Source organism: Cyphomyrmex costatus, unplaced genomic scaffold (genome assembly GCF_001594065.2).
Source record: "Cyphomyrmex costatus isolate MS0001 unplaced genomic scaffold, Ccosl1.0 scaffold361, whole genome shotgun sequence".
Lineage (NCBI taxonomy): Eukaryota > Metazoa > Arthropoda > Insecta > Hymenoptera > Formicidae > Cyphomyrmex > Cyphomyrmex costatus.
This window is the reverse complement of record NW_017277786.1, coordinates 1-15,830: the sequence shown is the minus strand read 5'-3', so window position 1 is coordinate 15,830 and position 15,830 is coordinate 1. Positions and strand designations below refer to the sequence as shown.

General features: G+C 36.7%; 2 protein-coding genes across 2 annotated transcripts in view; one reads left to right on the top strand and one right to left on the bottom strand.

Annotated features, from left to right (window-relative positions):
- Positions 1 to 12,005, top strand: part of uzip (beta-pore-forming protein unzipped) — a 28,571-nt gene extending 16,566 nt beyond the window's left edge. The window contains exons 2-5 of the mRNA XM_018543231.1: positions 6,461 to 6,677; positions 7,272 to 7,639; positions 8,008 to 8,342; positions 9,328 to 12,005. Coding sequence (XP_018398733.1) covers positions 6,461 to 6,677; positions 7,272 to 7,639; positions 8,008 to 8,342; positions 9,328 to 9,877 — 1,470 coding nt within the window. The 3' untranslated portion in view covers positions 9,878 to 12,005. The remainder of the gene's footprint in view (positions 1 to 6,460; positions 6,678 to 7,271; positions 7,640 to 8,007; positions 8,343 to 9,327) is intronic.
- Positions 1 to 13,096, bottom strand: part of Miga (mitoguardin) — a 35,624-nt gene extending 22,528 nt beyond the window's left edge. The window contains exons 1-3 of the mRNA XM_018543230.1: positions 12,964 to 13,096; positions 12,627 to 12,777; positions 12,344 to 12,487 (exon numbers count right to left, since the gene is read on the bottom strand). Of these exons, the coding sequence (XP_018398732.1) occupies positions 12,344 to 12,487; positions 12,627 to 12,777; positions 12,964 to 13,062 (394 nt within the window). The 5' untranslated portion in view covers positions 13,063 to 13,096. The remainder of the gene's footprint in view (positions 1 to 12,343; positions 12,488 to 12,626; positions 12,778 to 12,963) is intronic.
- Positions 13,097 to 15,830: the final 2,734 nt, after the last annotated feature.

The following is a 15,830-nucleotide window of genomic DNA, read 5'->3' as shown; positions in this document are numbered from 1 at the left end:
GACGATTTGTTGAAGTATCTAAAATTTTATTAGATACACATCTGATAAAATAATTTTGTTAAAGATCATTAAAATTATCTAGGATACTTAAACAAGGATGATAATTGGCAATCGATTCGAGTGTTTTATATGATTCAACAAATTTCCATGCAAGATTTCAACCTGATGAAACCGTGTAATTTGTTTTCTGGTTAAAATCTGTTATTCTTTTCGTCGTGCTTGAGCTGTAAGAATGTCGAAAACGCGAGGAACACAATGAGAGAAGAAGAGGAGAAAAGACGGGGCATTCCACGAGAGGATCTCGAGTTCGGACACGTGTTTACGATTCCACGGTGCCGCCTTAAACCGGTTAGAAGTTACACCACGGTTAATTTACCGACAAGCTGACAAGTTTCCACCGACCAGGAGAAGTGGCCTTTACAGTCTTAGCCGCTCTGCACTAGACCGACTTTTAAACGTCAATAAATCCTTCATGTGCGCTCGTCATCGCGCGGATAAGAACTAGGAGTTCCGCGCGCGCGCGCGTGTTACAGAGTCAATGTCGCGCGACAGCAGGTCGTAACTCGTACACCTTGTCGTAAACGACCACGATTACCATCTTCCTGCCTGCGAGCACTATCTTGCTAGAAATCGAATGCCTATCAATTATATCTTGTGGTGCGTCCTCCAAAAAGGAAAGTCGTCAGGACTTTTATTTTTTACAATCTGCAATTTTGATAAATAATCGATCTCTAACAGGAAGATGGTAATCATAGTGGAATTGGACAAGATGTTGCATTGCGCATAATTTCGGTGACCAAAAATCGGTTGGTATTCATAGTCGATTCTTATATTTAAAAAATGGTTGTAAGTACAATCTTAAAATGTGAACCTATCACAGAGCGGTATTAGCATCTCAAGACGTTACTTAAGATGAAGTAAGAAGGGATTGTGAATATCGATCTTAAAAGCGGGAGTACAGAGATTTGCATAATGCATAAAAAATGAGACCAATCAGAGTCTTTCATTTTCTTCCTTTCTATGAGATGAAAGACCGATTGATTTTCTTATGTGTTATGCAAGAATCTGTGCTCCCTACTCCATAAATTCTATAAATCAGTCCTGAACTATGCTAACCGGTATATACTAAATGTATAAAGAATAAAAACTCGAAAAAATATAATATAATCGAATCATTGAATGCTGTATTCATGTCAGCCGCATTTAGTATCGAAATGTGCGATACCATTATTTTGTTGTGCATCTTCAGAAATACACTATTAAATTCATAATGTCAAATCAAATCCAATTTAAGTTATTTTTAATCATTTCTAGGTCGTCACTGTTTCTACCCAACGTCGTTAATTTGATTGTCATAATAGAGTTAAGCAATTTATGATTCCGTGGTGCCGCTTTCAAGAAAACGTATTAAATTTGACTCAAATTTAGTTGATTATTTTCTAATACATTATACGTTAATGTGGATGATGTTTACTTCGAAATTAACTACAGAAATAAACTGACATATACGAAGGTTAAAATAACGAAACATTTAACTCTCGAGGGATTGGGTTATCATTGCTCCTGATATCTATATACACTAAGAAAAAAGTTTATTAAATTTTAATAAATATTTCTTTGAATAGTCCTAGCGGAATATTTACTTACGGTAAATAAATATTTAGAATGAAAAAAATAGTTGAATAAATTTGATGGTACTTGTATCTAATAAAAATGTGTTTACATTTAGTAAATATTCCGTTAGGACTATTCAAAAAATATTTATTAAAATTTAATAAATTTTTTTCTTAATGTACAACCAAGCATGTACGACACCTTATCTAATTGCACCATGATGACAACCCTAACTATATTTAACAGGTTTAATAAGATTAGTAGTTAACGAAACTGGTCAATCACAGTCATTCCATTCTTGAGAGGAATAGCTATGATTAGTTAATTTCATAACTACGGATATCACTAAACCTGCCGTATATTAATGTAGTCCATGAGAACGACAAGATTTCTCGACGTCAAAGATGAGAACCCACCGAGAGTCGCGTGTTGAGGAATCACGGTGGAAAAAGAGAAGATTTTTAACGCGGAGCGGAGAATCCGCGCGTAGCTAACGGGACTGCTTGTACGTTGCGTGTACGTAACGCACAGCAAGAGTGTATCTGTTTGCGGATTAGCGACGCAAAACCGGTGCCGATGCGTCAGCTTTTGACGAGAACGCACAACCGTGGAAAGGGAAAATTAATCGCATTCCTTTTTACCTTCCCAGCTGTCGTTCTCACATGTTCATTGAAGAGCCTTTTCACGATAGATACACCAGACGGACGGCCGAAAGCGGCGTGATTGCGCACGCGGTTGTGGCGTTTTTCGTATAGCACGACGTGTCGTTCACGCGGATTCTGTTGCGCCGTAATTGCGTGTAGCATTCGCCGCTTTTTTAATCGAATCAAGCAGACCGTCTCGTAACTCGCTCAACCGGTGTCCCCGGAATTCGTGATGCGTGCCTTTTTAAACCCGTGGACAGATCGGAACGCGCGAATCTTTTATGTGCGGAAATTCCATTCGAGTCACGGATCGGTACGAATTGATTTCTCACAAACACGAACGTTTGCATTGATGTGATTTTTTGTTTGTTGTATTTGTATTTTCGCAAATACGTGCGCTTTTCAGATTCGCACGGAGCGATACTCCCTAAAACGGCGTCTTAATAAGGTTTTAAGGCGTAACATTTAAGCTTTAAACTTTAAGCCGTAAGAAATTTGTCAAATTATAGTTGAATTTGAGAAAAGTAATCAACTATGATCGGTCAATTTTTTACGAATTAAGGCTTAAGCTTGAGTTTTACGCCTTAAAATTTCATTGTAAGCATTGCTTAATAGATTTTTCACAATAAGTCACCTAAGTCTTAAGCCGTAAAAAATTGATTAATCATAGTCGAATGTGAGAAGAATAATTGATTATGATTAGTTAATTTCTTATTGCTTTCTTCAAGACTTAAAAGGCTCATTGTAGTAAGTCCATAAAACTTTTAGAATGAATTTAACTTTGAAGAATCATTCTTACACTCTTAAGCCATAGTCAGTCAATTCTATGTTTAAGACTGGCTTAAGTAGTTTTAGAGGGATATTCATAGTCCGTTCTTCTTTTAAGATCCATTCTTATCTGAAATAATGTCTTAAGATGCTAATGTGGTTCTTTTATCATTGATTCATAACATCTTAAGATACTTAAGACAATTTTAAATATAAGACTTAGGAATGAAGAACTCTGATTCGTTCATCTTCTTACGCATTATGTGTTACGTAAGACTCTGTGTTGCCACCCTTATTCTGAAGAGTGAAAATTGAGCCAATTCAAGAATAGTTCAATTTTCACTCTTCAGAATAAGAGGGCGGTAGTTTTACATAACGCATAACACTTAATGCATATAAAGAAAATCAGAGTCTTTCATTTCCTTCTTTTCCATGGCATGAAAGAATTGTAGACTTTTCTTACGCTTTATGCATTATGCGTTATGCAAAAATCTACACTCCGACCTTTAGGCTCCATTCAAAAGAATCAAGAGAGTACGTGAAGGAGGAAAATACGTGAGACTGACAAAAAAAGAAAACAGAAACCGGACTCGGGCAATTGTGCGAGTCGCCCTGGAAGGGTTATCAGCCGCCTCGTATCTTTCTGACAATTGGAGCGATGCCATCACGACAATAATGCACCGACAATGACGGCTTCCGCGGAACCGTGAATAACCGTGGAGCGGAAACGTTTTGTCAGTGGCGAACCCTCGATTGGCCACTGCGCAAAATCATTCGCGAAAGGATACTCATAAATGCGTATAATCGTCTCTCTTGTCAGTTTTAATATGCCGTATGTGGTCCCGATACGAAGCGTGGAAAATTAATTGGAATGTGAATGATGCCGGTAGGAAATGCAAGTCTGAAATTAAAATCAACTGCGGAATAAATTATTTAAATAATTCTAGTCATCATTCTTGCGAGGATAATAAAATAATATTAGATTGCTCTAAGAGGGTACTACCCAGTCAACTTCCTACATCGCGTCGATATTCCCTTTTTCCGGCTACCACTTGACACCGTTAAAATATCAAGCTATTTCAATTACCACTCCTACATAGTTAGTCCTCGTTCTGTTCGGAAAACCGTCATTAAATCCTCTATCCATTACGATATCATGCGCATTACTATGGCATCACAGACAGCATTGCGGTAGGTCACGCACGTTTCCACCGCAAAATTCCAAAGCCCCAATATATTACTTCATACGTAATGTATACATACGAAGTAATATTAGATTTTAGAATTTTCATATGATATACATTACATATGAAATTGTATCAATCGCGTTTCCACGTTCGCTATTGATTAATGAAAAGTCAGACCGACGACATATCGGACTTCGTTTTCTCCAAATTTAGAATTCAATCGTTAGAAGAGCCGCGGTTTTTGTTCCTCAAAGCGATCGCGAGGAGGATTGCTTGTCGAGAAAAAAAATGAAGCTTTCGTGGCATTGTCAAGTCCTTCTATTTCGAATTCAGTTTCTCTCTTTTGTGTGCAATTCTATTAATAAATATTTAAAGCCACTTCACCTTTCTAAACTTTGATAGACGCCCGCGGCTTCTTCCGAGAGAATAGATTATTTCTCTGTTTTTCCTGGGTGACTTTCCAACGGCGGAAACCGGACGGTGTGAAACGTGCGTATTATCGTGTAAACGGATATGCCACGGAACCGTTACGGTTACTTGAAGCCGATATGCTCAGTGCTCGAGAAACTAGCCGGTTTCGAGTCGACACGAGCTCCTGTAGAATCACCGTCGCCGTTGGTTACGTGATGAGGAGACCGCTTGGAATTAACACCGCGCGGCCGTTATATCGATTACGGATTGAGCGAGCAATTATGCAACTTGTCATTGCCTTTGTAAACACACGCCAGTCAACGGCTCATTCACCGCTGCCTTCGACTTCCGTTACCACCGTTCATGCACGAATCCCGAATGAAACGTTCGCAACTCACGGTACTTCGCAGCTCTTTTATCGTTGCTAAAATAATTAGTTCTAACGGAAGGTTTATTTTTTATTCCTGCATTTTTTTTCTTGGCTTTCGCCAAATATCAAACATATACCTATGTCATTTTAGGTTCCAAAAATGTTTACTAGTTCAGCTACAGAAAATAGGCTTAGAGACGATCATCGAGATGTTGCTTTTGAGTGGTTTTCAGCGAAAGACAGGTGACAGTATGAACTATTATATTCTTGTTATTTGTCTATGTTAAATAAAGATGAAATCATCAATGTGTTACACCTGTCTCTTACTGGAAAGCACATTTAATGGAAACTCTAACACTAAGTCGTTTACACTTTTTGATATTACCAAGACTCAGAAGTCGTCAATAATCGTTTTAAATTGTAAGAAATTGACCAATCCTAATCGAGTTATGTTTGATTGTGATTGATCAGTTTTCTTAAAGATTTAAGACTCCACGACTTCTGTGTAGACGAGCCATTATATTTTTACAAGACATTATCGATCTCCAAAGAAAGATTCGGGGATTCTCTTTTTTTTTCTGAGCGTTTAGTTCGCGGATTTTTCTTTTCGCTCGTTACCGGACCAACTGATGCGAAAATACAGAGGCAAGAATAAAACTGAGTTGAGATCCAGTTATACCGGGGGAGAGGGGGCTCGTGTTGAAGACACGCTCGGCATAGTAAGCGGAAACGTAATCACAAAGCCCAGAGGGGCGGCCAGCTTCTCGCCGAGAGTAGAGTTAGGTAGAGCGAAGCTATGCGTGCGCTTCGTGTCTGTGTCGGTTTTTTTTTTCTTCCTTTTTGTTGCCGATCGTGATGCGATTAGATAGGAGGGAAGCGTGCCCCTTCGTTGCGTGTTAATCGCCGGAAAATCGCGCGCATTTTTTGCATAGCACAGCCGCGCCGTTGACCCCAGACAGAAAAATGGGAAAGCCAGCACAGAAAGGGACCAACGCTTAAATCCTTTTCGTGTAACGAGAGTATAGCGGCGAAAGTGGTTATTTAAAGCGATCGGGGTTGGCGAATTATTCTGGAAATCACCACAAAATTTTTTGGATAAAGTAAATTGATTAATTCTATTCGAATGCTGTATGGACGAGAACGAAATCTTTAATATTGCTTTATTCATTGAAATCAGATCACTGAAAAAAATTGACTCGATCTTAATATATATTTTTTTTAGTATTAAGTAAACACATAGTAAATAAAACAGAAAAATGTATTCAATAAAAAATGAAGTTAAATCAAATTAATGGTTCTTGTCAAACAAATATATGTTTATATTTAGTAAATATTTACTTATTGTTAGAATTATTCAAACAAATATCAGCATGAGCGAGTTTCTAGATAAAAAGTTTGCGTGAAACTGTTATCATTGATGATAATGGCTGGAAAGTTAACCCACTCATCTCGTTTCTCGTTTGCAGATGCTTCGGCAGAAGAATTACCTCGCCCTAGGAGTGCTCAGCTGTGTCCTTCTGCTGTCGGCAACTACCGCGGACAACAGCGTGCACATACTGTCGAAGTACGGCCACCAGACGCTTACTTCCACCACACTCAAATGGCTACCGGTGGCGCACTATAATCCAAGCGATTCGAAGGAGATAATCATCGGTGGCATCGAGAACGTACCGGATAGTCAAGGTGCGACGATAATACTCCTGGATCGTCACAATGCGCGCAATGTGTCCGTGCAAAGCCGAGGCCAGACCGAACGAGTGCGAACAAACAGAAACGAGTAGCTTGTTTTTGATGAATGTCGCCGTGTTGACGTTCGCATTCACTGAAACAAACCATCGTTCATTCGCGTCTGTTCACGTTCGTTTCCTTGGCCTGAATGGATCCGACTTACGTGAACTATTAATTGTGCATACGTCAGAGTCGTCATGCTCGTTATACTTCATTCAGAAATCGAGACACTCAGGGACGTGCTAGATTTAAATACGTGTTTTGTGAGAACACAATTAGCGTCAAAGTCTAGACATTTCTTATCGTACGAAATGAAAACGTTAGACCCTAAAGCAAGCCACGATATTAGAAATCGGTTCGAGATCTCGGATGGAAAAAGAATTGACCCAATTGCATTGATCGTGTAATCGAATTGTCCAAATGTAATTGTTAATTTTTTCCTCTGTCCGAGATCTCGAATTGATTTTCAGCATCGATGGGCACGAGGCTTAAAAATTGGACTGTCTAATAATTAATGAGATTGATTGTCTCCACGCGGACTTATTGCAGACGAGAACTATGCTAATCAAGCGGAGGAAAGGAGACTGGTGCTCTACGTGTGCCGTGCAATGCATAGTGGCGTATGGGTAGCCGGTACGCAGAAGGAAAAGGAGAAGGTCTGTACAGTGACAATACATGGTGTTGTACAGTCGTACGAGAAGTACGAGCTGTTGGAGAACGTCGACGGGGCGGCGCGGATTTCGTGGACCCAATGGAACAAATACACTCCGTCTCCCGTGGGCGCGGTGTACGCCGATAAGACAATGCTGGTAGCTCGACACGAGGTCCCGAAAGATCTGGAGAAACCGCGGTATACTCATTATATCGGCACGCTCAACTCGCCCGAGAACTTCGGTAGTATCATTTATGTGAACGAGGTGAGTATCGAGATAGCGAGTTCTTTCGAATTTTCCCCGAATTGGTAAAAGAGAAAAGTGCATTGCCATCTTCCTGTTTTGATTCCGACTTGGCAAAACACAAATGTCAGTATCAGAAAACAAGATTCCAACAAGTTAAACTTTGGAAGCGCGAATAAACACAGAAAAACTTCTCGCCCAAAGCGATAAGGATTGATGAATAGGAATATCGCATTAAATTCAACTCATCGATTCTGAGAATTTTTTTCTTCTTTTCAAGAAGTAATTAAGTTCACGGCAGATATATGCGTCATGTTAATGATAGCGTAATTTATTTACGAAGTAATTGAGTTACCGACGAACAAATGAGACTCGGTTTTCTTCCTCAGAAAGGTGAGGAGGAGTCTGCAAAGTCAGGTGAGCTGCTGGTGGAGACTGAGCCAATCCGTTATGAGCTCAGCGCCGTTAAACTCAACTGGTCTAAGAGGCGCGATATTAAGCGCGTATCTCGCATACTCAACGAGGCGACGATCATCAACCGCGGAGCGGAACCGGCAAACTTGGCGGAAGCCTGCATATACAAGTACAAGTATTCGGTCTACTGGGGTCGCAGGCACGCCATCCTGAACGGCCTGAGCACCACGATCACGCTAATTAACGGCACGTCCTTACCGAACATAACGTGGGGTACGCGCGATGACGAGAATCGCACGGAGGCTTACAAGTAAGTATCGTTTTAAACTGTCATGAAGTTGAACGACAGGTATGTAAATTTAGAGCTTTTCTTTATGCGTATCCGGAGATAAAATGTTTCATTTATATTCTAAAAGATCGCAAGTCAAAGTCGCGTAGAACGAAGTTAAAGTGACAAGTTAACATTTAAATTTTGTTTTTGACGAAGCATTACGGAATTGCTAATTTAAATTAATCCTATCCTATACCTATCTCCCCTTCTAGTCACGCTTGCATAATGATTGCGAACATAATGATGATGAAGTGTGGAGCTTCTATCATCGCATTGCGGCGAATTAGCAGATCAAAGGAGGATAATCGTGAGGATTACGGCGCGAATTTACGACACAGAACGTTAAATAAGTCATAAATCGAACAAGCATATGATTTGCAGCGATTCAACTTGTAATCTCATCTCATATCTCTATAATTAGATATAATTAGAGATCAGATTTATTCCGTAATATAATTCTCTCTCTCTCTCTCGCTCATTTTCTCTGGTTAGCCCCCCGGGACACTTCATCGCTTCCTGTGCATCATTGAAGCTCGCGCGCGGCGGAGATGAGCTTGGAGTGCACTTTGCACGACAACTTCGTACCACCCTTCCCGTTCAGTGTGCCCTAGAATACTCCGTCGTGTTATCAGTTTAAGTGATGCTTCAACGCAACACAATTACGATCATGCATCGGACCCGCGTTCCAGTTGCAGTAGTCCAGTGTTAACTACATTAATACATTCAGTTTTCGAGGTCCTTGGTAATCCTAGACGTGTCCTTACATAAATTACAAATATATATCTCTCCTGAATAATGATAAATTAAAATAAATTGCCAATTAAATTTTTGTATAGGTATGAAATAACGCGACTCATCATTTTTGTTGTTAAGAGAAGATACACATATGATTTATATTATAGAGACCGATTTCTAGATCGAGTCAACGAGCTTGATGACATATCTTCTTGCGTGTCTTTTACAGCTTGCTGGTCTACCTGCAGCCTGGTACGGGCGTAAACGTAACTTTGAAGGCGAACTATACGGACATGGAGGTACCGTACACCGCAACGTTAATTTCGTATTACGACGATGGTGCGACAACATCGCGCATAATCATCGGCACTCGGCAGGAGGAAACAATGTTTGACATCACGCCGGAATTCGGGCCCGTCTATTTCCTGAGCAATTTCAGTTTGGTACCAACTACCGTACCGCCGCCTACTACAACCACCGAGCCACCGACCACGACAACATTGATGACAACGACGACAATGCCGACAACAATGAAGGAGACGAGCCGGACGACGCACCGACATCAGACGGATAACTCGGATATGATAGACGATGAGAATCTAATCACACCGCCGAAGAAGACAGACGTATCGACGGGCATGCATAATAACAACAATGGTCCGCTGTTGCTGAAGGTGGAGGTGCAGTATGGCGGTGCCACGTCCGTTGCGTTCCAGTCGAGCTTATTGACGCTCATCGTACCGCTTCTACTGCTGCTGATCCTCCACAAAATTACGTGAAGGCCCGATTACGCGTTCGCCATCGCCGCCTCTAAACGTTAATTCCTAATTCCCGCAATAGTAATATAATAATATAACCCAGTAGACGACACAATCCCGAAAACGGAAAAAGGATTAAAAAAGAAAAAAAAAGAATTACACAGGAAAAAAAGAACAAAAAAAATACATATACGCGAAAAGAAAAATTGCTGTAATTTCGTATGTAGCGATTATCGCGTGAATGACCTCTTTTTATTTAAACACTCGTACATACATGCACCGTTGGATTGCGGTGCTGGTACATGCTTGCCTTTAAAAAAAACTCGATATTTAATATATATATATCTATATTATTATACACACAAACAAGACACATACACACAAATGCGCTTAGAGTAACAGAAAAGAGGACGAGAAAAAGTATCTTCGCGATTGAACAATGGAGCTAGTCTCACGACAATGAGTTAAGTACAAGAACGAGATCGCAGCGACTGATGTGCAGGTAGATTAACCTAGCCGCGAAACGTTCACCCGTTATATTGTTGAACCGACCGTGTAACATTCCGTCTTTTTCTAATCCTGCTGTGAATCGACTTTCCAGCTACAATGTATGTCTTATGCCTTCGCAAAAGCGCAATTCTATAATAGATCCTCTAGAAGAACTAATCGCTTTAAAGGACGACATTCTTTTTTTAGAGAGTTGAGAAAAAGAACTATAAATGCCGCGAATAACGTATTGAATAGTAGCGTATATACGTATTGAGTCGGGAGGCAAATAGAAGTCAAGCAATGGAGGAAAAGAGCAAGATATGCGAATTAATTCTGCTACGATATATTTTTGAGAGATTGTCGTATAATTTTAGAAAATTGTAAAATTTATAAGGATAGTAAGTAAGAGAGAAAACCATATAAAGTGTAGGAGTTAAATGGGTACATTCTTTTCTGTGGGATACTTTTAATTTGATTAAGTTCCAAAGTTATTACAGCGAAATGACAAACGTACGATCTAATCGCTTAATGTTTAATTATATATTACGATAACGTTAAGTGATAATTTACGAACGTGTTGAGAAGAAAATTTGCTGATGCAGTATTTTTTTTTTTTTTAAGTTTTAAACAATTTGTATGTACCCATCTGTTGCTAGTACGTAAAGTGATAGGACTTGCAGGTTTCTTAGAGTACTGTTGAAGAAGATTGTATAACGATGGAGGAACCATTGGTATATATAATATAAATATTTAAATAATTATTAATAAAGAAGAGGATAGAATATTTTGGTACGCATGAGAAATATAAAATTATTGATTTCAACGTTTTGTGGAAGCATTTTTTTTTTGTTTACTCGAAAGACTAAGACGACGGTCATTTTTCATACGAGGTTGCGTTGTCAGCGTTTTTACCGAAAAAGTATCCACATGTATGTATATAATATGTATTTCTATGATCTTGATAGTTGTAATATTATGTAGTAAGCTTATTTATATATGATTTATAGATATTTTCTCTATCGGATAGTAGCGTCACACACAAGTACAATTCTTCTATTATTAACCGACGAATACCGTAGGATTAGCACGAAACCGTTTATGTCGGGCTAAAGTGTCTCTGACGACGTTTATTAACGTAAGCCTAATCACGCCTGTTGTGATATTGAATGAAAATCTTACGTAAATACGAAAAAGTAGAAGGAAAAAGAAAGCATTATTTTGAACGACTCGTTGTTTGTGAGAGAAAGCAATAATACGTTGCGAGATCGAAAGACCTATGAGGAAAGATGAGAAAGGCGACGATAGAAGAAAAACGCAAATAAAATTTGTGGTATCTATGATATTTCTTCGATATTCTTAGTAAATTGACGAAACGTAATTAATGAGAGGGCGGCGCGATTTTAGCGTAGAGTTCGAAGAAAGAAGCTGTATGTTCGTACAACCCAAGATCACAAATTAACTTCTTGACAATTCACTCTATATGTCGGTAGACAAACGTAAATAAATCCTTAAAAAAAAAAAAAAACTAATCAACCTCGGCAAAAAGCCAAGAATTGTTCTAAAAATATCTATATTCTCAACACTCAGATGTATTATTTGTGAATAATGCTGCTGTATTGTACATTATCATGTAAATATAAATGCTATGTACATATAACGAGTTCTTAGCAATCCATATTTTTCCCAGAATCTCCAATAAATAGAGTATACAATCAAGAGAGGCAGGAAACTATTTGTATTTTGATTTAGAAAAATCAAGATTATTTCCCATGAGAAATTTATCAATTCTAAAAGATGATGAAAACACAATATGGTTGGAAAAATTTGCTAAAATTTTTATTTTTAAAAAATCAAGAAGTATATGAAGATATTTTCAAATATAAATCAAATGTAGAATATAGCTTTGCAATAAACATGATGCCAGGATTATACATTTCAGCTATTTTCTTTAAGTATGCATATCTGAATTATTAACAATAAATTACATCAAAAACTTACCAAGAACACCATATTGTTGCGGAGTAAGTTTTTCATTATTGTCTGGACCACCTGGCACAGAAGAGATGAGTGATGCACGATCGCTAATATGACTTCTAGTACTGGCTTCACTTCTTCTTGCCCAAGATGCTTGTGATAATACATCTACACGTTCCATATAACATAAAAAAGATACTTTGCTTCATTATATAATCATTAATAGATTTAAATGTATAGTTTTACATTGCGTTAAACTTTATAATTAAATTTGTTTATGTAACATGACAGCACATAACAATATTACCAAAATTAGCATTCTTGATATTTCCTAATCTTGTTTTGTAGTCTCTGTAGTGCCTTCTGGAAGGTGGAATAGGATGTCTTCGTCGTCTCTTCAAAAATTGTGCCAGTCCTCCCAGTAATATTGAACCACTAGTGAAGCAAATAATAAAAATCTGAAAGAAACACATACAACTAAAATAGACCCGTGCTTGTTTTAACAAATTTAAATTTTAATAACAAAATCCCCATGCAATTGTTATTCCTGCCCTTGTAACTTTTTTACATTATTATGTAATGTTCAAGTGCAAATAGTGAAAGTATTTACTCTAACCTTGAGAAGTCGCCGATTTTGCTCTTACCTTTTGTGTGCGAGATAAGTGTATTGCTGGTAATGAGAACATATAACGTTGATATAACGTGCCGAAGAATTGCCGCACGTTGAAAAGAGACATTGTCATTCACTTTATTGTTATAAACAACATTAACCACAATTCACGCGTGCTGCCGAATGCTCATCGCGCGAAAACTGCCATCTGCCGAACGTTATCACGGGTTCGTAATCATTCGCAGTCGGTTCCAAAACCTAACTGATAAAACAGACTTCACGCGGTAAATGTATATCCCAGAGAACAATATGTAAGAATAAAATATTATAATAATTAATAAGCGTTAAGGTGATGCTGGAGTGTCCTGTTTTATCATTACTTAATAGTTAAAGACTCGTTTCTCTTAATTGCATTTACGGATGGAAAAATCCTTCTGCATAATTAAAGTGTAATCGACAAAAACGGAGGGTACGTGCTAGCTACATTTTAATACGAAAAATGGAAAAAAAATTTACAGTTTTGTCATCAGCTTATCACATAAATGTGTCGAGTCGACTGCAGAAGCCAATAACGAAACTGTAAGTTTTTAATTTTCTTCCGTTTTTCGCATTGAAATGTAGCTAGCACCCTCCTTTTTTGTCGATACTTTAATTATGCAGAAGGATTTTTTCATCCGTAAATGCAATTAATTAAGAGAAACGTTAACTAAGTATAAATGATAAAACAAAACACTCCAGCATCCCCTTAAAAAATATAAAGAGAAATAGAATTATGCTGGTATAAAAATAATGAATATTCTATATCATAAGTTATCCTTCAGCTCCTCATTGTTTATTATCATTAATTTATACATTCCCCAGATAACATTTATGTTGCATAAGATATATCTAAAAGACGTCTTTTAGTAGTCTTATGTCTAAAACATGTCTAAAAGACGTCTATTAGATATCTTATGCAACATCCCTCATAAAAAAGTATTACTAGTGTCACTGCTAGTGCTGTAGTATCACTACTGTAAATACAGTAGTGTCACTGTTGGTACGAGTAGTAATCAGTAGTAACACTGCTCGTGACTAGTAGTATAGAAGTGCAGTATTAAATTTACTACTAGTGGCACTAATAGTATCACTACTGGGAGTAGTGCAATTTACAGTAATCGCATTCCCGCACTTGCGGAAATTATTTTAATACAAATTTGAATTAAAAAATCGGTTTTAATCAATTATTTTAATCATTTCGTATTTTTAATCAAAATTTTTTTATATATTATTTATTTTTTGCGAATTTACTTCTGCATATTGCACTAATAGTAACACTAGTAGTACTTTTTTACGAGGGATAAATGTTATCTGGGTCGTTTTCAATGTAGGCTAACTATCAATTAACTAACCTTTCATCTTTTCTTAATTCTTAAAAAATAAAAAAATAATAAAGAGTAGAAGCTGAACTGATATTAAAGTTAATTGATAGAAACGGATACTAATATAAAATAATTTAAAAGAATAATAAATGGAATAATTATATTTGAAATAATATGATTACACATATGTACATTATTACATTCGATTAAGGCTGTGGTCCACTTAGCGCATCAAACGCTACAGAGCATTTGCATATGTGAAACAGAATGCACCAACATACTTACACAACATGATAGAAATTCGAACCTATTGAATAATTTGTACACAAAATTACATTGACGGATAAGAAAAGACGTTTTCTCGTAAGTCATTACACATATTTTATTCCATCTCAATATAGTAATATACGCACAACATAAAATAAAATAGCATACTCGCACGACATGCGTTGACTGGCACAATTATCGAATTGCTATAGAGCGCTGAGAATAATGTAAATCAAAATTCTACCGAAAAATAATCTGATAAATTCATCTAAAAAGGATTATACAAATTTTTATGATATATTAAAATGTAATCTTATAATATACATATAATATATTCTATAATCAAATGTTCGATTGTAAAATTTTGAGATCGTTATATAACAATAAAAATGTTACATAGTTTAATCTTTTCTATTCATTACGGGTCAAATTGAACCGAGCATAATGTAATTCAAAAATATAATCGTAAACCATAAATTAAAGACTTATAAAAACTTAAAAGTTTATAATTTTAAGTAAAAAACGTTAATTCATAACAATTTTTTCAGGATTAAAGATATATAATTTTTTCACTACAATAACGTTATTTTTGATGAATAAAATAATGAATAAACTGTAATTTTTTAAAGTGTCAGCATGAAGGGTTAACCATTTAATTATACACATATTGATATTAAACAATAATCAAAACATTTATGTTTATGCATTAGAGACAATAGCGAAAGTCTGGATCACATACCTGAAGCATAATTATCAATAAATCCAAAGCTGCAATGTGTATCTAAAACAAGTATGCTTCTATTATACTCGATGAAAATGTTTGTGTTTAATCGAAAACAATTCACATAAAAGAATGATCCTGACAGCACAGAATATTTATATAATTAGTATTGTATTCATAGCTATTTACAGTTACACATTCTTTAGAGTAAGATATAAAAATGTTGTACATATTTTAAATAAGCTTAATTTGAAAACGTTATAATGCAAATTAAATGTATATAATAATGTTCATGTTAAAATAGATAAATATTTTTAATAAATATTTTTTAAACTAAATACCGAGAATAAGCCATTTACAGTCAAATTGGATCTTGAATGCTTCTAATATAATTTTTGTGTGAATTTATGTACTACGTATGTAGTTCTCTAAATTTTTTCAGTTTTATAACGCAAACTAATAAACTACCGCAGTACTATCATGAGTTCGATTGACTAACGATCTAGCAATTTTGATGCTCATTGCATCTTGGATCTTAATAACATGTTGAAT